The following is a 24445-nucleotide window of genomic DNA, read 5'->3' as shown; positions in this document are numbered from 1 at the left end:
AACATGGACTGCACAGAGGAATTATCAGGTGAGTGGTAAAGCTGCTGGAGTCACAGCCAGTGGTTTTAAGTTCAAAGCTGATGCACTGGAGGGCAGGGTGGCTTCTGTGAGTGACCCAGACAGGATGAGTAACGAGTTGACAGGAAGCTCACAGTTCAACAACAGCAAGTGCAGAGTCCTGTGGCTGGGATGGAACAGCACCACACAATGGAATAGGATGCACTCACCAGCTAGAAGGCACCATGAGAAACAGGACCTGACAGCCCTGGTGGACAACAAGGCAAGCAGAGAGGAATGAGGAGCCAGCCTTCACAGTGACTGTGGGAGTATGTGCTAGTAAATGTACAGTCAGTAAGTTGAGGGAAGTAGATTTCCTCCCCTATCTGTCATTTGCGAAACCATATGTGGAATATTATGACTAACTTTGGGGTCCTCAGTGCACAAAAAATACTAAACATTCCATTGCTTCATGGAAGACCACCAAGATAATCACATGATGCTCAAGAGAAGCTGAGAGAACTGGAATTGTTCAGGTTAGGGATGGGTAAGTGGTTGGCCTCAACAGAAGTTGAAATGAGGTTTTATTTCAAAGGGGTACAAAGTGAAAGGACAAGAGTCACCAGACAAGATGAAATACCAGAAATCCTATTTTGTAGGAAAAGAATAGTAAGAACTGGGGAAAGGTGCAGACTATCAAGTGGAGCTAAAAAACTCCATCTATGGAAGTTCTCAAAATTCAACTGCACAAGAACCTGAACAATCTGATTTAACATCAAAACAGGCTTGACTTTGAGCAGAGTTGGACCAGCTGGCCTCCAGAGATCCTTCCTAACCTGTGAACACAAAAATGCTACTGAAAGTTTCTTCTGAAGAAAAGACTGGATGTGACAGGGAAGGGGAGAGGTTAATGTTACAGTGAGGGAATGATCTGCTAATAAAGTTGTAAGGACAGAGGCAATTAAAATCTCCAAAAGTAAACAAATCTGCTACATTCAGTGTACCTGTAAGACCAAAGTAATTCAGTGTGTCAACAGGAAGAGGAGTTGAGAGAATTGTGATGTTGTTTCCATACAGAATCAGGAAAGCCTGGACCAAAAGCATAGGAAAGCAACAGTGCTTCACCCACACAAAGTTTATTATTTTTGTTAAGAGCATTAATTAATTTTGCAGATTGCAAAGGGAATTGCTGTGTTTGGAGCTGCACATCACAAGCCCTGGTACCAGACAAGGAAGATAAATACAAATTCACAGGAAGCAGCAGTAGAGAAAAACTTCAAGTGACAGAGAATGTGCAGTTACACGTTTGAATATAATGTTGCATCTCATTACACACAGGAAGGACATGAGTTTATTTTAAATGTTTCTGACATGTTTCAATGTTTTCAAATACGTGAAATGAGCAGAGATCTAAACATGTTGAAAAAACAGTGTGTAGTTTTATGCAGCTTAATATCTGAGAAGAAACTCACAGGAATACTTCTGTATAAGGTAGAAACTATAAACAAAGTCACTACAGCTCCAGTGAAACTCCTCAAGCATTAAATAATGCAAACAAACAATAAAACCCCAAAAATATATTAAACAACCAGGTGAGGAGTTACTAGTTTTATCATTTGAGTGAAATGTTGAGAATAGAGAAATCCTACTTGCTTTGCTAAAAGATTAATAGAATAGAATAGAATAGAATAGAATAGAACAGAATAGAACAGTACAGTTCAAAGGGACCCACAGTGACCACCAGTGCAATTGTCTGAATGTTTCAGGGCTGACCAACAGTTACAGGTTGTTAAATGCGTCTTAAACACCGACAAGCTTGGGGCATTAACTGTCTCTCAAAGAAGCCTGTTTGAGTGTCTGACACTCTCAGAGTAAAGAAATGCTTCATGATGTCTTGTCTGAACCTCCCCTGGTGCAGCTTTGGACCATTCCCTTATGTCCAGTCACTGCATCCCAGGAAGCTGAGCTCAACACCTCCCTCTCCACTTTTCCCCTCTTTAGAGAGCAATGAGGTCACTCCTCCTAACTCCTTTAAAATTTAATAATCTCAGTTAATAATACCACATAGGGATGCAAATGTTGCAAAGGTGTCAGTAATATAGATGGGTTGTCTATTTTGGCATAAAATCTTATGGATATGGAGCAGATAATCAATGCATGGAACTAACCTGAAACAAAAAACTGGAGTGCAAGAAGGCAAGCTTAGATTAACCCTGAAGCCACATTGTAATTGCAATAGAGTGGATCATAAGATTTAGTTCACAAAACGTGACCTAATCCAGGGTGCAGGAGACCTTTTCAATAGCAGCCTCCTTATAGTGGTCTGAATTTTCAGATTTCACACAGATGAGTTTGAAAGTTTTGGTATATGTATGCATGTCTCATGAATTTGCAACAGCACAAAGACCAGCAGAAGAAAAATATTATGTTTAAAGGAAGGCATTAGGTGGACTCCCCAGCCCCAGGATGCAATGGAATCTCATAGAAATATTGTGACATTTAAATAAAAGTTCTAAAACATGAGAATACCATCACCTATCACTCGGTTTTCTTCGTTAATACAGGAAAGACCAGGAGTGTTAGATACAAAGAGTCTTTAAAGACAACTTTTGATTTACTATATGAAAATGGCATTATAACTTTTAAACAAATGAAGTTTCACTTTCTGAAAGGGCAGAATGTCTGGATCAGTCGCTGACAGCTGGCAGCAAGAATGTGGCTGAAGGTTGCAAATGCTTGTGAAAATGGAAAAAATACCTGTCTAGGACAATAAAGGGGGATAGGGAGGAAGGAAAACCCCAAACTTTTCTGCCTTTTAAGATTTAAAAAAAGGTCATATGCAGGTTATTTTCTCTTAAAAAAACCCCACGTGTATCAAGCAGTTCTGGGGAGTGTATATAAGACGAAAAAAATTGCAAGGGAGTGCAATTTTACCCCACAGATCAGACACAGTCAGTCAATGAGTGCTGCTATGGAGTATGTTAAGTCAAAAGTTGCTGCCCTAGGCAGAAGTCCAGCCAGAAGTTAAACTGAAATACAGCCAGGAAGTGCTGCAATCCCACAGCTGAACAAAACCAAACAGAAAGCACAACAGAAAGACTGAAGTAATGAGAGGTGCATCTATAGTGTCTGGTCAAAGTGTATGAAGAAGAAGAAGCTACTGGAGACCTTGCAGAATCAGGAGGAACTAGAAGGCACAGCTCCAGACAGGGTAATGCTTCCTCCCTCTGAGAAATAAAAGGGGAACATGAGAAATATGTTCTCTTGCATAGATGGAAAAGAGCAGAACACAGGGAAACAGAAGGCAGCAGCCCTCTCTGGCTTACAGAGAACACATCCCTAATGTAATGAAAATAAACCTGATGGCAGGGCTGAATTGCTTTGTATCTACCAAGTACCCAAAAGGGAATGTGGTTAATGACACTGACATATAACTTGTTTATACATCTAAGACATTCTGTCTTACACACTGTGGCTTCCACGCTCTGCTTGGGAAAGTTGGTTATTTGATACCTCTCCTATCCCTACTCCTACCAGAACAAAATCATTAAGAATGGAACTGGAGCCCAACCTGCTGAGGTGACAGTGAAGACCTGGCAGGGAGCTGCCTTAGAGAAGCCAAGAGAACACCAGAGGAGCAATTAGCTCCTTAACTCAGTGGAAGTTCTACAGTGCACTAAATTCCCAAGATAGCAAATGGCATCTGACATTTCATGAGTGCTGCTGACAGGAAGCCCAGAGAACACAGAGCTGCAGCCCTGGGAGGCACTCACACCACACGAGGTGACACAGGTTCCTGTCGGTAACCACACGGCTGGGCAGGGTTCAGCAACTTCAAATGACATAACAAAATGCAAGGGGAGGAACCAAAACTGTTGATTTTGAAATTAATCTTAACAGTTGCATCTTCCGAGTAAGCAGTGTCTGCTTGGAGAGGAAAATGGCTAAAGGAACTTTTCAGGGAGTTTATTCAGGGAGTCTAGAAAAACTGGTGCACAGGTGCCACATCTCTACTAAAAGTTCCTTCTACTGTAAATACATCCACTGTCACTACACTCTACAAGTCTGCCAACCTACATAACATCAGAAAATCATTTTAACAACACAGGTTTCCAGCTCTTGAGTGATGCTAAATAATGCACAGATCCATTTAGGGAGTCAAGACTTCTGGGTTGTACAAGGCCTGTTTATGGCACCCCTCTCTATGCTGCTATTTGGACTTACTCAAAATCCATTTTTTGTGCCCTTCTATTCATGATGATAAGATTATAAATGATTAAATGTTTCCAACTATTGCTTAAACATGTCATTTAACTATTTCAGACTAAATTGCATTGAATGGGAGTTCACCAAAAAAGGCACAAGCCATTAAGACATGATTCAACAATTGGCAAATCTTAGATGGCAGAAAAATTGACTTGGAAGAATTTACTCAACCTATTGCCTTTGCCTGGATGACAGAAAAGACCAAGAAAGATTTGTTACACCAAGCCCATGCTGAAAAACTCAGCTTCCTTTTCTAAAATAAGCTAATTAGTTTTTGCTCTCAGAGGGCTATGAGACTCCTCTCATTGTTTTGGGAATTAAATATTGCATTACATTTTTCTGTTCCATGAATATGCTAAAAACCAGAGCAATTTAAAATCAGAATACCAACAGTTAATTAAAGCAACAAAAAACTGAAAAGAAATGGTTGTATTATGTCAGATACTTAATGTGCCTCTTCCAATAAACACAGGCTAACTTTGATTCAGTACCTTAGAGAAAGTGGTAAGAAATCAGAATAGTAAGGCAAAGCAGGCAATTAAAGAATTTCTTTCATATCAAACAAGTGAAGAGACTGCTTTGGTGAAGTGGTCACAGAAACAGAATACATCAAACTCCTATAGTGTGGACAATTAATAAACTGCCTTTGTGAAATAGTTGAAACATTTGAGTTTCAGCTTGCAATTATGAGTTGAGCTAAACATAAATTAATGTCTCAGCTGAAGTGCAAGCTGTTTCATTTTTTAATTAAAAAAAAAACTATTAATGAAACATTACCCTGAATAGTAATAACTTGACATAGGTTGGAAGTAGGGTGTATACAAACCCCTGGGATTATGGTGGGGAAAAAAAATTATCTCTCAAAATGTTATTGTGGAAGAATTAAGTGATTAAACTGACTGTAAGTGTGATAATTATTTAGTGCTCTCCACAATTTCTGCAGCCTTGTGTAATGTGGATGAGCAGGATGGCAGTGACTCTGCTTTAGCTGCCTCACTGTGCAGCACAGTGTAACTCCAGCAGGCCCTGCCACTCTCCAGGCTGGCCTCAGGAAACCCTGGGGAGGGATGCAGGCTCCAGGCCCCTGGCACAGACTGCTCAGCAGAGTTTGTCAGAACCTTTTGACAGCAGTTCTCAGCTGGGCATTTGCAGCAGCTCTTCAGATGCTGAGAAAAATCACAAGAGACAAGAACTCACTGTTCCTTACCCTAAGAAGGCAACAACTTACAGTTCCATAAATTCTCAATACAGTTCCCAACTTTTCTTCCAAGCCCAAGGTTGCAAGAGGCTTCAGCAAGCACGTGCCACACTCTTTCCAGTGACACCTGCTACCCTCAGAATAGTTCCCAAGAAGACCTGAGCTATGGGTTTAACAATTTTAAACTGCATAAAAGGGGGGTGTCAATAAGAACCCAGTTGTCCTGTTTTTTCCTGTATCTGAGTGGCTCATTTTGTGCTAGCACAAGTATCAGTGAAGTGAAATGAAAATCAGAAACTGGTCTTTGCTTTTATTTTGCCTGACTAGTTTTAATAAAAAGAAAAAATGAAACCTGACTGTCTGCATTAATTCTGCTCAGTTTCCCTGTGTGGTATATAACAAACCATACAACCACCTGTGTCAGAAAAGACTGAAATGAACCACTGTGGCAGGACTGATACTTTGTTTTGCAATATCAAAATACTACCAGCCTTGAATGTTTACAAAATTCTCATTTCACAATTTATTTTTTCCCAAAGTGTAAATCACAGAAGATATGTAACAGTATTTTTATTCTCTCCCAGTCAGTACAGAAACAACAGAGAAGTTACATGTGTGATTCTTAAGCAAGATGCACTGTCACACAATATGTTGGCCAAAATAGTCAGGTGTAGCATGCTTTTTTAGAGTTCAACAGGTAAAGATGAAGTGTACCCTTAAAAACTCTTTATTAGCTACTGTGAATTTTTTTGTAACACATCTCAAAATTCTTTTAACTAGTATCTGGCTATTTCAACAGTATACTGTCAGGTGATTTAACAATAAAAAGGCAGTAATAAAATTGTGAACAAAAGTATATTTTCATGTTTCTGACATTGCTGGTTGCCTCCACGTCACATAGGATACTTAAAAATATTTACTACAACAATGACAGAGAGCCTAGAGGAGGAGAAGGAGCAACAGCCTTCGAAAAAAGGGAGACAGTCAGCCAGAATGTTCAGGGACTGCAGAAAACAAGCAAGAAAACAAACAAAAAACAACCAATCAAATAATAACCAAAACCCCAACCTGCTCCTGAGGTTAAATTGTTTTCCCACAGTTACTATTTCTAATTGTCAAAGGACACCGGTCTTCTGATCAGAGAGAGGCTTCTAATTTTGTTCTACTGAAAAAATAGTAATGTAAAAGCAAATACGACCAGTTCATAGAATTTGCTGATAAATGTTATTTATGTCATTTTCATGGGGGTTTCCCCACACTTTACACATACAATGCTCAGTTGCAAATAACAAAGATGCTTAAAATGCTGTTACAGACCCTTCCTTTCATAAATATGTGCTTGAATTCCTTTGAACTCAAACTGAAAATAATCCTAAAATATGCCTCTGTGTCCTAATCTACTTTCTTATTTACTGTATTTTAAGTGATTTCTCCAAATGAGACTTTACTGGCAACTGTAAAAGCTGTATGTCCATCTACAGGGCTCTACTGAAGCACTGAATTCCAAAGAACTCACCAGAAATTACTACACCAGCCACTATTTAAGTGAAGAGTGTGAGTGGATATTCCAAGGAGTCCCAGGGCAACAGAGAGCAAACACATAAAAGGTCTTACCAGTAAAGAATTGAAAAGTAGTTGCTAATAGGACTGCATCTGCAGAAACCTAACCTCAACATATGCAACAGAAAGGTTTTTTTAAAAAAAAATATACATCTCAAAAGATCACTACAAAGCATAGTTATTCCAAGAAGGCTTACTCACTGAAAATTACAAAATAATCTGCTATTTTTACCAGAAAAGATGTTCTGCTTATATACAATAATAGAAAACACTTCAAAACCACAAAATACAGCTACTTTGATGTAGAATCATATGCTTAATAAACTCCAAGATCCTGTCTACAATTAACTTGGGGAGAATCACAAACATTTATGCAAAGGTTCAAAAATGAACGAACAGATTTTAAGGTACAACAATTTAGTTTTAAAAACCTACAGACTTCTCTGTTAGATTAAATATGACTATGTAAACAATGTTGACTTCAGTGTAATGAATTCCTGAAGAATAATAACTAGGATATACTTAGCAAGTTATGTAGCTACACATACGTAAGATAAGAAAATAACATAAAAGGGTTTTTCCAACTGTATTTAGGAAAATAAAAATCTGCTATTTTCCAACATATTTTTACCATATAGCAACTTCCTTAAATGAAATTTCTCTCTGTAATAAATGATCCTCTAAAGCCTTCTGAAGCTCAGATTTATAAAAATTAATAGAATAACTATGAGTAATGCATTTCTGACCACTCAACTTCTTATGATTGAGATCACAACAATGTCATTGTTTAAGAGCCACTTGCAACTTACATCTATTTAAAAAATTATCAATGTTCTTGTTCTTCCTCAGCGCTGGATAATCCAGATCAAGGACCAAAGAATTCAAGCCATCCTGAAAAAAAAAAAAAAAAAAAGTTAATTGAATTCTAAAATCTTAATTAACAACTTAAAATTACTGCACTGAGACTGACTGTACATTATTCAAGCACGCATTACATTCCTAGTAGGCAAATCAAACAAGCTCTCAAGTATGTTTATAAACCAGCAGAGGAGCCAACACACACTGACTGGCTCCAAGCTCTATAAACAGTACAGCTATATTACCACTGATTAGTGGCACTGGGACTTAAACTGGAGTAGTAGTTTTAATCTTAATCAGTAAGTAATCTCACTCATTAAACACTGATTTAAGATACTGAGTTCAGTCAATCCATTTTTCTTACTTCTGTTACACTTTTCCTGCAAAGACTTTATGTTTGTATATCCATATTATTGCTTTGATCAAAGTCTTTCTACCAACCATACATTTTTTTGGAAGCAAGACATGACCTAAACCTAAGAAGACAATTCACCATGTAATTCAGGCTCACAACACTAAAATACCTTTTCTAAGTGACTCAACAGTAGATGAGCCAGAACTCTACATGCTGTTCTGCTATCCATTATCAGCAGAAAACAATTGAGACTCCTAAAATGGCAAGGGATGAGATCACCAAAACTAAACTCAAAATAGTATTTTAAATGCCTGTTACAAGACTTTACTCAGTTTCACCTTTCTGCAACCTGGAAAAACTTAGAAAATTACTCTTCAAACACAGAGACCTTTCTAGTTACACAGGGACAAACAAAACTAAAAATTAGCTTCAGATACTAAGAGCAATATACACCATTCATTGTCAGCAGCTCCAATGTTCAGCCTGAACTGGCAGCTTTATTCATTGCCCTAAGAACAAAATCCTGAGACTGCTTTTTCAGGTTTTTGAGCCTTGACAGGGCATCACAGAGATTTAAGTCAGAGACCACATCATGTTTATTAATAGGCAGCCAACAGAACTAGACAGCTTTTCGGTCTTCTTAATAACTGAGGCTATAGCTAACAACCTGCTGATTTTATATTTTTATTAATATATCTGGAAATGCAGAATTTATTGCAAATATTACTAAAATTATTATATTCATTTTAATAATGTATCTGGAGAGATTCAAAGGCAACACCTAAGATTATTAAATACATTTTGAATGCTGCTTTGTCCTAAATAAGCTCATACAAAAATAAGACCACTTCATCTGTGGCAGTATCAGTTTACATCACAAAACACATTAGTGGTTAAGACAATTTCCAGAATGAAGAAATTTTATTTATTTATTTATTTTTGCCTCCTAACAAATGACAGTGTCTTGGAAAGTGTCCCAGACATGTTGATAGAGTATAGGTTAGACAAATGATTAAAAGCTGGTTGAAAGACTGGGCCTGGGAGACTGATCAGTGGCACAAAGTCCAGTCAGAGCTGGTGACCAGCAGTGCACCCCTGCACTGGCACTTCTCATGGACACAGAAGGTTTTCACAAAGGTCAGCAAGGGGAAAAGTCAAGTCCTGCTGCTGGAGAGGAAAAATCCCAGGTACCAGGTATAGGCCTTGGCCTGACAAGCAGGAGAGCAGCTTTGCAATGAAGCACCAGAGGGTCCTGGTGAGCAACAGGTTCCTCTCTACTCTGCACTGATGAGGTCCCACCTGGAGTGCAGCGCTCACTCCTGGTCTCCCAAACCATGGAGTAAGTCCAGCAAAGGGCCAGTAAGATTAAGGCACTAACACATTTCTCCAAGGAGAAAAGGTTCAAAGACCTGTGACTCTGCACCCTGAGAGGAGAAGACTCAGGGCAGGGGAGCTCATCAGTGTCTGTAAGTACCTGATGGGAAGGACAGAAGAAAAGGCACTGTTCATTGACATAAGGTAAAACATACAAAACTCTATTTTAACACCATGTTTTTTTCTTCTGAGTGGTCAAGTACTGGAACAAACTGCCCACAGTTTGACTCCACAGAGGCTGTGGAGTCTCCACCAGTGGAGATATTCAAAATCTGACATGGCATGGTCCTGGGCAACCTACTTTGGCAGACCCTGCAGTGAGCAAGGTGTTAGACTAGACAATACCAAGAGGTCCTTGCCAAGCTCAAACATTCTGTAACACCTATAATATTTCCACTGCTGCACAGAAAAAAGGTGGAATTTTACTCTTGACTGTAACCTTAACTATTATGACGGTCTTACACATCAAGTTCTAGAACTTCATACCAGAAGGAAGCATAAGACAGTGTAAATAAGCAAACAGAAAGTCAGTCATTAAGGCACAGTAGGTGCTTTAATAACAGTAAATATAGGAATTGTTTCAGCCTTGACCATAACAGCTCCTGCAAGACACATTAAGGAGAAAGGAGTGATGTACCAGGACATCATACTCATCTTTCAGAGGGACAGAACACTTACTACTTATTCCTAATTTATATGACACTTTTACAGAAGATACAATAAAACCAAACCAAAGTAACAAAGTTGTTATATACTTATGGATTAGTCACTACATGAATTACACAGGTAATGCCCAATAATCTGGACAAATCCAACAGAAAGTTCTAATTTGAGAGGACTTTCTGCAAAATAGCATAATAGAATCCATACTACTCTTGATTTGGCAAACACCACCTTCAAAACAGGGTATCTCATTCTGCAGCACAATGTGTCTGCAGAAATATGGATCCTCACCCTGCAACATGTAGAGAAGGACCATGCTGAATGCCCTGATGGGAACAGCTGGGCTACATTTTAGGATTTTACCCAGCTCAATGAAGCATCAATTCCAATTAGATGACAGTCTACACCAAACTCCAACTGCTCTCTCACTGCTACTGAGAAAATAGTCTCATGATCACTAACAACGGGGTAGACACCTTAAGGGAGATGTGAAAGCACTCTGAGCTGACAAAAATCAGGAAGGCGTATTTTTGTTCTTACTATTTTGAAGCGGAAGAGAGGTGAGGTCACCTGATGTCTTAATGTTTTTCATGTGAAGATATTTTTGTGGTTGACCAAGAAGCCCATATACAGTGTTCTTGACTTCTATTTTTTGCAAAACATCAGGGGAAAGAACAGTTATCACCCTCTAAAAATTTAGTGAAGTTGGATTACAAGATCCAAACCAATCATACATATTCCAATTTAAGCTGAACTGTTCATTATAATTTCAGATGTCACTTTTTTCCCACGTGTCATTCTGATTCCATGGCTTTTTTGTGGGCTATACAAACTGAGAACCATATTTGCAGCTAATTTTTAATTAGCTCTTTTTGCCTCTTTTTCATGGACTCCAGGTAATAATTTTCACAAGTAGTTATTAATGAAAGGAAATTTGAGAACAGCACAACTGACTATTTTAGCTCTTTGGAAGTGTCCTAACCCTAGACCACAGCCAGATACAGCTAGTGTCAAAGAGAGGTGATAAGTATAATCACCACAAGGAACAGAAAGTGTGTCAAATTTTTTTTAGCCCGGTGAACAAATCTTATACTCTTTCAAGACAAGATTTTAAGCTTTTAAACAAAATTTTAATGTACAAGATTTCAAGTTCATATCAACTTGTAATCTATGAAAAACTTGTCTTGTACACTAGCATTTTGTCAAAAGCTGTTTCCTTAAATCTTTACATTTTCATTGAAAGACCTAATTTATATCACTTAACAGAAAAAATCCCTACAATTAAGAAGCTGGGTCAAAAGATTATGCAGTAAAACAGACAGTTGGGACTGAAGAGAAGTAATCCAGGAAATGACGTGTCCTCTGTCTAGGCCTCCCAGATAAGTCACTTCAACCAGGAAATATGCCATTAAAGGGATTTCACTGCTCGTTTCTGCTTTCTGCTATTACAAAAGACTCTGAGCTAACAGGCCAAAAATAGCAGCTCCCAAGCAAAAGCATCACTGGCAAAGATAGATTTGTCCCCATCAAAAGCCTTTTGCTGATGGCAAACATGCTGAAATGTTTTCCAAGAGAAAAGACCAAACTGGATAAATTTTGCAACACCCTCCTACTACATGAGGAGCAGAGCTCTTGGCCACTCTGACAGCAGTCACCCTCTGTGGACAACATGGAGCTTGCCTTCCCCAGCAAGCAGTGTGCACTGTTTACCCACCTGAATGAACAGGCATGAATGAATAAAACAGACAAGAAAAGTTCATGAAATACAGGAACTAAATGTTTATGTTCTTCTCTGACAGAAGGGTCAGTGATAGGGAAAAATACTAGTAGCTTCTCAATAATGAGAAGCTACTTAATATTAATTCCAGGCAACCCCACAGAAGCCTTCACCAAATGAAATCATTCTGTGTTGGTAAGAGTTTCTGATATTAAAGTAACTGTTTGAACCTGGTTAACATTGACATGTGCATGTAAACTCCACTGGCTGTCAAAAGCAGCTTTGGCTATTTTGATTCATTCCTCACTTTCATGATGTGAAAAAAATAAAAAACAAGGCCAAACAGTGGATGACTGAACAGAAAAGGCATCAGTTACTTCAGGAAACAATTCATAATCCTGCAATAACTGGAAAATATAAAAAGTCTGATCTACTGAAAGATGTCTCTGGCCCAGACAAGTAGCTGCAATAGATGATCTTTCAAGGTTCCCTTCTAACCTACACTCATGAGATCCTATGGAAATTTCACTATGCCATTATTTATTTAAAAAAATTAAAATAATATTTCTTTCCTTTTCTAAATCATCAAACAAAATTAATAAAATATGTTGCAGCAAAAAGTAAGGATAGAAAAGTCTTGTAACATCACATTGCATTTTTTTAGCTGGGCCTAAATGATTTTAAAGGCAGAACTACCCAATTCTATGAACACAGGAATTGAGCATCTAATGACTCTTCCCCAGGACTAAACCTCTACTATGTTCTTCCATATCCCAATGGGACCCTTAAATAATTCTGGTCTTTACCAAGCAATTACTTCTTTCCATAACACAGAAAGTACATTTGGATGCAAGGTGAGCAGCTAGTAACAACATAAAAGAGGTAAAACAACAGAAAGACCATATGCAAGGCAAATACAGCCTTTTCCCTGCTCAGTGATCTCTAGGATATGTTGCAATTCACTTTTCTCTTATTGAAGCGTTAGTAATCAGTATGTGAAGGAATAATCTGGGCCATGATAATGCAGCTGACATTTACTGCTGGGAGGTCTTGCCATTCTAGTTCTTTAACAGTTTTACATTAATTAACAGATTTTTAAACAGTATTGGGTATGTACAGTTTAGAAACCTAAAAGCAGCTACTGTCCACAAATGAGTATGTAAATGCTTAACAACAGGCTTCACTTACAATCTGATTTCTGTACATGAAGGTAAACAAATACTGAAATGGTTTTAATGTTGTCTACTAGTGAATACAGGCAAATTTTTCTTCATCATACAAGCAATACTCCTCAAGACATGTCCTCTTATGTGCTGCATTTTACATGCATATGTTAATGGTTTTATACATTTCCCCTGCTATTTGAAAGGCACAGTGTGAAAATGTAATGACAATGATAGGATGGTAACAACCCTAAACCAGCTTCCTTCTAAATACTTACAAAAGTATAATCACAAAATTGTTCAAGATGCAACAAGACAGATGTTAAGGAACACCACTATGGAATACTAAAACCTTATGTAAATAATTATCAGAAAGGCTAAGGGGTATAATGAGTTGTAGTTTACAAGAGACAAGAGAAAACAAAGGAAGATACTTTATATTAAGAATGATCAAAAAAAATTCATTAAGAATTACAAAAAACAAAGAATGCACAGAAGATTTACGTTTTCCATGCTTTCTGGGATAAGAATGAAAACAAATCCTAAAGAAATTCATTATATACATATAGAAATGTGCTGAGGACAGCAAGATACACTGAGATTCACTCACAGTATTTAAGGAGACTGTCCCAACCAATTTACATTGAAAACTCAGGCGAACAGGAGAGGTCAGCACGACTGAAAAGGGTAAATCAAAGCACTCCCATTAAAAGGCATAGGGTTTTCCAAACTACAGATCAGAATATTTGGCAATGAGGAGTTAGAGTAAGACATCATTTTGTAAACACCTAGAAGATTAACAAGATCCAGAGTTTAAGGTTTTTTATGTTCTTCTCAAAGATAAAACAGTGCCATAAAAAAAGATTTCTGCCAGATTATAGGGAGTAATCAATAAAGCAAGTCATCTTAACACAGGAATAAACACAGGACTCAACATTAACATAGGCAAAGTAAAAAAAAAATATGGTATAGGAAATGATGGAGAAAAGGTCCAAAAGATAAGTATTAGGAATTTGGTAATCATCAGGACTTGGAAAAGTGTGTCAAAAAGAAATTCCCTTGGGTTTGTCCTGTTTCAGTTCTACAGAATATTTTCATTGCCACAGTAAAGCAATAAAATTAGAAACAGATCTATTAAGAACTAAAAATAAAATAAGTAAATTCAGCAAATGATATGGAGCTTGAAGTTTTGAGCACAGGCTTTTTACTGCATTTGAAATTACCTAAAAAAGAAGGAAAAAAAAAAACCTGAAAAAAATACAATCAGATGCAACTCAAAGTACAAAAAGGGGGAGAAAATCTCCACTAACATATGCTTTTGAAAGCAGTTAAATGCACAGAATATAAATATGGAAATTATGACCAAGCAGGAAGATAATGGAAAATGATGTGGGGTTACAGGAGACTCAGATGCATCAACAGGAGGTGCATTGGATAAGACCTCACAGAGAACTAAGATTCTTTTATAAATGAAGATCAGAAATAATTTGCTGATATTGATATCATCTAAGCCAGAATATTGTGTCTAGTTCTGTGAATCCCTACACAGAGGACTGCAAAAGACAAGCTGGAAAAGGACTGAAGGGGAAGTTAAAAAGAGCAGGGAAATGATAAGCAATTTCTGCTAAAATAGGCTGTCAGGAGCAGAGACTTTAGTCTTTAAAAAGGTTAGCCTAAGGAGACAAGAGAAGTTCTCTCAGAACATAAAAAGCTGGTATGAGCAATGCTGATGATAGACAATTCCTCACATTCCCTAAAACAAAATAAAAAATTAGCTGAATTAGGCACAAAGGTTAGGTCACAGATTAGGGAAAAAAGTTCTAAATAGCAGTAGTGATAAACTGACATAATGCAGCTCCTCAAGGGAGTTGAGAAACCACCTTCACAAGAGATTCACCAGCTAGAGAAATATTTATTGCAGTAGGTTCAGCTGTGGATCCTTCAGCAGTGATCTCTAAAATTCCTTCCAAACCTACCTAAAATCTCTTCACAAATTACTATAAGAAATACACAGAGGCAGTAAACCAAGCCAAAGAAAAAGGACTGAAAGCCAGAGTAAACCAGAAGCTCTGAAGATACAGCTTAACATTATTCACTTAAAAAATCCCTAAAAACTTGACCATTACAAAAATGCACTTTTTCTTCCTCCAAATTGGTTGTTACTGTTTTCTCTTTAAGCTTTAAGAAAATAAAACTGGTCTTGCATGTGTTGCTGATTATCACTGTAGCCATGAAAAATTCAGTAGTTCAGCATAATCTGCTTTCATCTGAGGTCACTGTACATTTCCAGGTTCTTTAGCTACTTTGTATTTTAGAATTCACATTGCTTTCAAAACATTAATATGCACCAAAGCCCAGAACTACAAACCTGTTAAAATGACATCAGAGATAATTTCCTATTCATTGGAAATCTCCAAGGCCTTTATTAGCAATCTCTGCTCCTTAACAGGAGAGCAAGAGCGGGTTGGTAATTTTGACTGTCGCTTTCCTGCAGTCATTTATGCACCAGCTCAGATGGAGTTTGCCCAGGCAATCAAGCAAAACAGTACAAGTATTAGAACTGCAAAAAGACTATCTAAAAATGCACAAAAAGTAAACTCATGTCTAGAATTGTTTCTCTGACATCCTGAAGAAATGGAATTACCTACTGTTTCAAGAAAATCCAAAGGCAACACACAGCCTTTTATTAATTCCTCTTTTCTCAAAAAGGGCTTCCAAAGGTTAGAGCTCTTGGACGAAGAGGTAACATCAGGAACACAAACAAAAAGGTCAGGAGGCTCATCTGTGCTTGAGGATGGAGACAGATACACAGCCTATTCTTAAAATCATTTTTTGACCACATTTTTTGACCATCCTTGTTCCACATTAACTAAGAATCCCACTTGTCCATCATGAAACTTACTCTATTTATCTTTTTGTAACCTCAGACTGTTCAGTCTGTGAAACTACTGTCAGCAACTATCCATTGCACATTACACCATCAGAATCACTCATTCTTCAATTTCACTGGGAACTTCCTTTCAGATAAATGAATTTCCTATATATATTCCTTCACGTAATGCTGATGGTTGTATTATGTATTTTTACTAATTTATTTAGGAGTCATGGATAAATAAGATGCAAGTACACAATCTACTAACTAAAAAGGACACTTATTAGGGTAAACAACAAAAATTGTAACTACCTCTATTACAGTAACTGGATCTGCAAACAACATGGTTTGGAAAAAAAAATCAAGAAAAAGCCTAGCACCCTTGTCCCTTAAAAGCATGATTAATTAGAAATTATTAAAAGGCTTGGGTTTTTTTGTAGTCAGTGATTCAGAAAAAATTATTATAAAATTTCCCTGTACTAAAAATACCAGCAACTGTTTAAAGTCATTCTTTAAAATACTTCTAACCAAATAAATAATGGCCTGCCCATCATGTTACCTCCTGCCTAACTTCAAATTTGATGTCAGCAGGATATTCTTATCAGCTGCACCACATATTTCTTGAAATGTAAGTGCTGCACTCCACCATAGTTCCATGAGCCCAGATTTCCAGTTAAAGTGATGAATAACACTGAGGTAATCAAAATCACATCTAACTCCGGAGTACAGAATTTGGATGCAGTATGGAAAAACCTACATGCAAATATGTTAAAATACATAAATATTTAAAATGTTTAAATATATAAAATAACATAAATAACACTTCAATTGTGATTCCTGTGTCAGGACTTCTAGTGGAGTATTCTAGATTTTAAAGCAAAACAGGAATTTTTCTGGATGTTTTCTGATGGAACTCTGTATACATTCTTCTAGGGACTGGCTAAAGTAATAGTTCCATCATTTGTAAAATCCACGATGATGAGGTATTATCAAAAAGTGAAGTTTTCTCATCAACTTCAATAACAAAAAAATATTTAAGAGGTGAATAGCCTCAGCCTCAAGCACTGTAGCAGAGTTTGTCTCTCCTGACAAGCCCAACTAAAAGTGGCTGAAAACTCCCCCCCAAAACATGGAGAAAAGCAAACCTGTCGTGCCACATAACTGGCTGTCCTGGATAGGAGAGACTGGATTCACACTCAGGACAGACATTAAGCACACACTTTGAGCAGGGGTTGAACCCAGATGACCTCTGGAGGTCTTCAAAGCTGAGTTACTCCATGATGCTAGAATTACTTTTGATCTGAACACATGGCAGATTAGGAATATTAAAATCAGTTTTTGTATCATTGAGTCCAAAAACTTTTGTTCTTGCCAAGATAAAGACAGTCCTTGAATAAGGAATTTCTCTACTGTAAAAAAGTATGAAGTAAAGCAGTAGAAAAGAAGTGTTGATAGGAACTTGCTATCTGCAGATTTTGAATGACTACTTCAGCAAGCCTGGTGAAGTGAATGCCTATTGCAATCTGCTGCTATAACTACTCATTTCCAAGTTTCTGAGTGAGAAGTTGGCTCTGTGCACAAATCTGTATTAATTAGCTATTTCTTCCACAAGATTAGTTAAGACTTTCACACAGAAACAACTGCTCCCCAAAGCTGTGGGCAGCCTGTATCAAGATCCTGGGGCTTCTTCCATTGAAGAGGAGGTGATGCAAAGACCACAGGAGAGAGCAAAAAATTTCTTCTGAAGGATTTTTTCAACTACTTTAATAATAAATTAGTTCAGTCATGGAAGAACTTTTATTTCTTTAGTCACTAAAATCTAGTTAATGTAAAGTTTAAAAGACATCAAGGCCACTGAAGAACCTTGTTTTAGAAGCTGCTAGCATGTGAATTCATTACAAAATTTAAAATTTCTATCATGGTTGATCACAAACTCAAGAAAATAACAGCTCTTGATTTCTGATCTGTTTCTCTAGCCATAAATTCCACTCAGTGGGTGTTGTTATATCCTCTGCCTTATGAATCAGTTTGCAGAAGCTTTTAATGCTAATTGCAAGTTATATCAGAAGGAACTGTATTTAAAAATAAACATTACATAATACTAAGATACCCAAGAAAAAACTCCAAACTATTGCAGCTTGAAGAGACAAATACAAACAATAAACACTTGTGCTTGTACACAGTACCTCAGTTTTATCTCAGTCAGGAAAAACATCAGTGTCTGCGAGATATTCAAATGTCATGTATGACCATAATAAAATAAACACATTATCTCACTTTGGACAGTGTAAAAAATCCTGTGCCGTGCATAAAAGAGCATGACTTGCAGCATGACACAGAATGACTGTGATTAAACCTGTTTCTCTTAAACTGAAAAGCATTTAGTATGTCTGTCCCTAGAAAACCAGAATATACACACATACATGCACACACACATGCATGCGTGTATATTCTACCTTTACCCTACGTAAAGGGTATCAAAGGGTATGAAAGACAAGAAAAAAAGCTTCTATAAATAAATCAGCAACTAAAGAAAGTAAATGGGGGCAAACTGTCTTGGTAAAGCAGGAGACCTGGGGACAGAAGATGGACACTTTGAGCCTTTTTTGCTGTTGTCCCCTGGGACACAGAGAGCTCCACCTCAGGCATCCTCATGGGATCCATCTGAGGGGCATGAAGGAGTCAGTCAAAACCATTACCAGGCTGCTCTCTACCTCCTCTGAGAGGTCATAACAACTGGGGGAGTCTCCTGTTAAATGGAAAAGAGCAAATTTTCTGCCCATGTTCAAGAAGGAGGACCTGCAGAAAACCAGGCCAAAATTCAAATTAAGTTCAGGCCCCTAGACACCATTATCAATTAAATGCAGAATAAGATAACTGACTAAATTGATCAGAAGTAAATTGTACATAATCAACTTGTCTTCTCTAAGGAGATGACTTTTTCAGTGCCAAAGGACTGAGCAGTGTTTATTTTGTTTATCTGGACTTCAGCAAGGTATTCAACACAGATTCCTGCAGGAATTGTATGGGCCACTTGGGTACACAAACAATCAGCTGGGTGGAAACCTGGCCGGACCATCCGGCTCAAAGTATCACTGCGATCAGCAGAATCAAGTCCAACTTGGCACCTGGTGACCACTGGCATTCCCCAGGGACTAATACTGGGAGCGATACTGGGACCAATACTGTTTGTTTTTACTAATGACCCAAAAGCTAGGACACAGTGTACCTTCAGCAACCTCACAGATAACACAACCAGGACAGTGGCTGATAGACTGGAGGACAGAGCTGCTATTCAGAGGGACTCAGAAAGGTTGGGGAAGAGGGGCTGAGAGGAGCCTCATGCAGCTCAGTGACACACACAGACTCCCCATGTGGGATGGAATACCACCACACACCAGGAAAGGCTGGCACTTGCTGGCTAGACAGTAGTTTTAAGGAAAAGGATCTCAGGGTCCTGTTGAACAAAAACCTCATCACAGGTCAGCAGTGGGCCCTGTGGCAGAGGAGCATGACAAGAGGCAACAGACACAGCTTGCCATATGGGAAACTGAAATTGGCTACATGGAAACATTTTCTTCACCCCGGTCAAATGTTAGAACAGGTTGCCCAGAGAGGGTATGGCATTTCCATGTTTGGATATTTTCCAAGTGAAATTCTTAAACATCATCTAATTGAAGCTGATAATGAGTACATCAGCAGTTTGGACCAGAAGACCTCCACAGGTCCCTTGCATCCTAAATTATCCTATTATGGGTATTTGTACTCAGTTCTGGAAATAACTTCAACCAGAGCTCAATTACTGACAGGGTGCCATGTGCACCTTCAGAAATACCACAAATTATTTGGCTAGACAATGCTGTTAGAAGAGCTGACAGGATATTTTGTGAAACAATATTTCATCGTGAATTCTATTATCACAGTGTCATCGATCATCACAGACTGAGGCCTGTCTGTGGAAGATCATGACTCTGTTTTGTTTTGTATTGCAGTCAAATCTAAGATAAGAGATGGGTAAGCACAAATTGAAATAAGCAGAGACACCATCAGATAGTATCACAGACATTCAGCTGGAACCTGGTCTCCTACGTATGTGGTGACTCAGACTTCCTGGCTAGCTGGATCTCCATTAACAGGAAGATGGAAGGCAAATGAAGCCAGCATGCAAGACACTTAAAACAGAAGGGAAGGGTTTATTCACATCATAAAACTTATTGCCACAGGATGTTTCTGCTGCCAAGGAGTTTACACTGGGCTGAAGGCTATTCGATTCAAGGGAGATAAAGCTGACAAGGGCTGTGAGACAGAAAACCACCACATCCACCTTGGAGATTCCCTGAGTTGCCCTGTCTCCCCAAGCTGGGAGAGTGGAATTGAACAGGCAGAGTCTTTCTTCTGCACTCTGTCCCAGGCACTTCTGAGCTACTGACTACTGCTGGGAACAGCATCATTAGGCTAGAAAAACTCCTAATACAGTCTAGTTATAGAAACTGTCTTTTCATGCTCACATAAACTGCTTTAATCCCTACAAATCATTACATGGAAGTAAGACAAGTTTCTTTCAGCCTACATATTACATGCTCTGGACAAAAGAGAACATCATGCCAAACTCAAAAGTATGCATATAAAAAGAGAAGAGCTTCAATAACAGACTAAGATAAACCATTCTGAAACCAGCAGTACGTTGTATCTCGCCTGTCATCCTCACAGCCTGCAAGAGGAGCCTTGAAATTTGGGGCTGGAGGAGTAATCTGTTGATGAGATGGTGATTGTTCAAAGGTTGGACTCTGACAATCTTGGAGGTCTTTTCCAATCTAAATAATTCTGTGAAATGTGAGAAAACAGAGGCTGGATTCAGATGCCAACTCTAACAACAACCAAATCAAGAGCTACTGCTACAAAGCAGGCTATGAGCTTGCAGAAAACATTTGAAAGGATTTAGTATCAGCTCTGCGCAATAAAACAATTTTTCTCATCTTTGAAATTTACAACAAAAAGACTATTAACCATTTAGTAATGTTTTAAAGTCATACTGCATCTATTTCAAGCCAACTTTTCCATCTTGGGAGTGGCAGTACAACTGCATACACATACAGACCTATTAGAAGGAAAAAAAAAATCAAAACTTAGAGGATAAAATAGAACAAAGGTTGACTGCCCAACCTTATCTCACTTCCCTTTCAACATGATAATCCAGTATGGAATGGGTGGCAGTGCAATACTTTGTGCACTCTTTCCTGGACACAAGTTCACCCCTTGCTCAGTGAAAACGAAACCAACAGAATTCAGTGTTTAAAATTTTTCTGAGGTAGCTTAAAAACTACTTTCAGGTACATTCAATGTTCTAGGAACTTGACTTCCATTACTGCACAGACAATGTAAAAACCACTCACACTGCAGTTTCTGAAATACCATGACTGATTATCAATTTTACAGCTGGTTAAACCTAATTCTAGTTAAAAAAGGCCATTTGTTTTGGTAATACTCTAGATGGTAACTCTGAAATGAAGTGGGACACTTGATCTGGAATTTGCATAACGAGTTCCCAGAACATTCCTCTTCCCAATGTTCCAGCTGTAGGTGCAAATCAAACAATTCGGTGTGCCTATGTATACAAGATCTTTTTATTTGCATTTGTGAAAAGGAATCACATCAAATTGGCATAGGAAACTGTAGTCCTTTTAGAAGAGACTTAAAATCATAATGTAGTTCCTTAGACTTTTACTGCTAAGAGAGAAAATTATTTAAAGTTATATCCCTACTTTAAATATAAGATTTATCTTTAAGAAAACTCTAGTGTCTTTTTTTCCCAGACATCTCAATTCTCGGTATCTGAATTTTGAATTTAGTGTTATTTTCAAAATTTCATCAACCTAGGAAATTATTATTTTCAAATTCAATTCAAAAAAAGACTTTACTAAGAGAAGGAAAATTCTGAAATTAGAGCAATATAGTTTTTTCACAGTAAAGATGTTGTTTCCTTAACTGTTGTAAATTCACTCTTCTGTTCATTGTGGGTGAAATAAAATCAAAGGTTTTGCTCTACATACACACACTTGTCCTTTTATCCATAGTAATGTGATTTTCAGATGGACATACAAGTCTTCAAGCTCTCAAGAAAAAATCTCAGCCAAATCCACCACATTTTGAAGTTGATATGCACCTTTACTCTTCAAGAGAGTTCCTGGTTCCTAACTTCCTGTATGCAAACCAAGAAGATGGAGGTACACAGGTGAAAGATAAGAAGATCCCATTTTCATTTCCATCACTTAGAGGTGCAATGACCCACCATGCAGCTTACCTTCTAATACTTATTTCTAAATTTTGCTATCACCCTACACTACACAGTATGCAATTCTATATTTAACCCATCTCTTCACTCAGAATGCCATCACTCTCAGCGGAAATACTTTAGTTACATACCAAAACAGAACTCCTAGAAGCAGTAATCCTTTATGCTGACTCATTGATCTGAAAATATAATTTCAGTTCTTCGAAAGCATATACCTAACTTCATTATGTGCTCAAATCCCTCTTGTTTACATGCACTTTTGAGAAACACTGAATTACAGTTACCACAACAACAACAACTATTTGTGAAAAAACATTAACGTGCAGCTAATCCCTACTATTCTGTTTGATCCCACTTCAATACATCTGAATAACAAACCTGTCAAGGAAACCTGTTTGAAAAGTACACATGATTGTATTTGCCTAACAGCAGCAACACAAAACTTCTTCTGCAAAGGACAGGCAAAGAAGTGCTAGGCTAAGAAATACTGCAGTCATCGAATTAGAAGATATTTAAGACCTATTATTAATCATCAAATATTGATGAAAGTTTGGCACGAAAACAAGCTCACATTTGCTCACACAAAGGATTTGGAAGAATGAAAATCCACAAACACATTTCTACAGTAAATCATAATACTGAAAATCCAAGTTAGCATTAAAATGACCAGAAAAAAAAGGTCAGAGTTTTAGCACACATAATGCAGACAAAAAAGGTGGTCAATAATTAAAAAGATGAAAGAATAGAAAAGGATTACAGAAGGAAATGTCAAAGATCATTCCAAACACATTTTGAAAGGAATTCTAAATATTATCACTTAGACTTGGGCAAAAGGAAGAAAGGAGCAGTTAAAATTATTATGGCTTTTTCAGTCTGAACGGCTTGATTCCAATTATAAAGCAATGTTGCTGCACTGACTTACATACCCATTACTACTAAAATATATGGTAAATTAGGTACTAAATTCCTTTAAAAAGAAATCAAATTAATTAAATGGAAATTTAACTCCCTAGCTAAACGATTGATTGATAATGTGAAGCCAATTATTTCAAAAATTATCTTTCCTGTAAAGTTCTAAAATCCTACTAACACAAACTAGTGCTAGAATTCTAGAACTAGTGTCAAAATTCTGGAACTAGTTCTAGACTTTTACAGTCTTTGTACATAAATTTCCTTAGTAAAAGAATGACATCGGTTCTTTTTGCAGGTTCTCCTACATGCATATGTAAAAAACAGTCCACAAAGCACCATAGATTGAACAAGATTTAACAACCTCTTATCTGAGTTCTTCCCAGTATCAATAAGTGAAAGAACCATGTGCCTCGAAGTTGTTTGTTGAGCCAGCAAAATAGATGACTTCCAGGTCATTCACAAGTACATGTACATCGACACAGAATATGATTCATGATTTGTATTTTGTTTCCAGAATTCCCCACATTACATCCATGAGAATAATGTGGGGGAAAATAATCTGAAAATGGAAGTTTATTGTTTTTTAATGTTAGGTTAGTAGTTGGACTTGATGATCTTAAGGGTCTTTTCCAGCCTTAATGGTTCTATGAAAAGCAATCCAGTAGGCTTACCAAGCAAGAGTAGGGGATGCCAGCATCCCCCTACTCCGATGTGACAGCACATACAAATGGGAAGCCTTTCAGGTAGACAGCACAGGCTGAGTAGGGTATAGGTCAGACAACAACAACATCAACAAAAAAAATGGGTACAGGTGAAATAAAAAAAATGTCAACTCTAAGAATACAGTGTTCTGCCAAGAGGACAGCCCTGATTTCAGAATCACAAGCGCCCTGAGTTCCTGGAGAAAGATTTCTATAACAAGCTAATGAAGTCTTCCCTGTGCAGATTCCCAAAGCAGTGGCTGAGCCTCAAGCAGACTGTAGAGCTGTGTTTTCATGGCTATGGCTATTCCTGAGCAATACCAGCAGTGAAGACCATGCCCAGAGTCCAGCTCAGCCACAACCCTGCACTGCAAAGCAGAAGGTGGATGATCTCAACAACTGTTACTTGCACATCCCATTGCAACTTGAAATGCAGACACTTCTAGGCGGAGACTTCTGGTGCACCACCACAACACCGGATTAGTGATGCAATTCCTTCCTCTTCCTGCTTATGAAT

At 37.8% G+C, this 24445-nt stretch overlaps 1 protein-coding gene across 2 annotated transcripts in view; it reads right to left on the bottom strand.

Annotated features, from left to right (window-relative positions):
* ROCK2 (Rho associated coiled-coil containing protein kinase 2) overlaps positions 1-24445 on the bottom strand; it is a 98471-nt gene that overhangs the window by 50218 nt on the left and 23808 nt on the right. For both annotated transcript variants that reach the window (XM_054279186.1, XM_054279187.1), the window contains exon 2: positions 7831-7912. In XM_054279186.1, the coding sequence (XP_054135161.1) occupies positions 7831-7912 (82 nt within the window). The remainder of the gene's footprint in view (positions 1-7830; positions 7913-24445) is intronic.

This window comes from Melozone crissalis, unplaced genomic scaffold (genome assembly GCF_028551555.1).
Source record: "Melozone crissalis strain CALT ecotype California unplaced genomic scaffold, PUWL_Pcris_2 ptg000027l_1, whole genome shotgun sequence".
Classification (NCBI taxonomy): Eukaryota; Metazoa; Chordata; class Aves; order Passeriformes; family Passerellidae; genus Melozone; species Melozone crissalis.
This window is presented reverse-complemented; position numbering and strand designations above follow the sequence as displayed.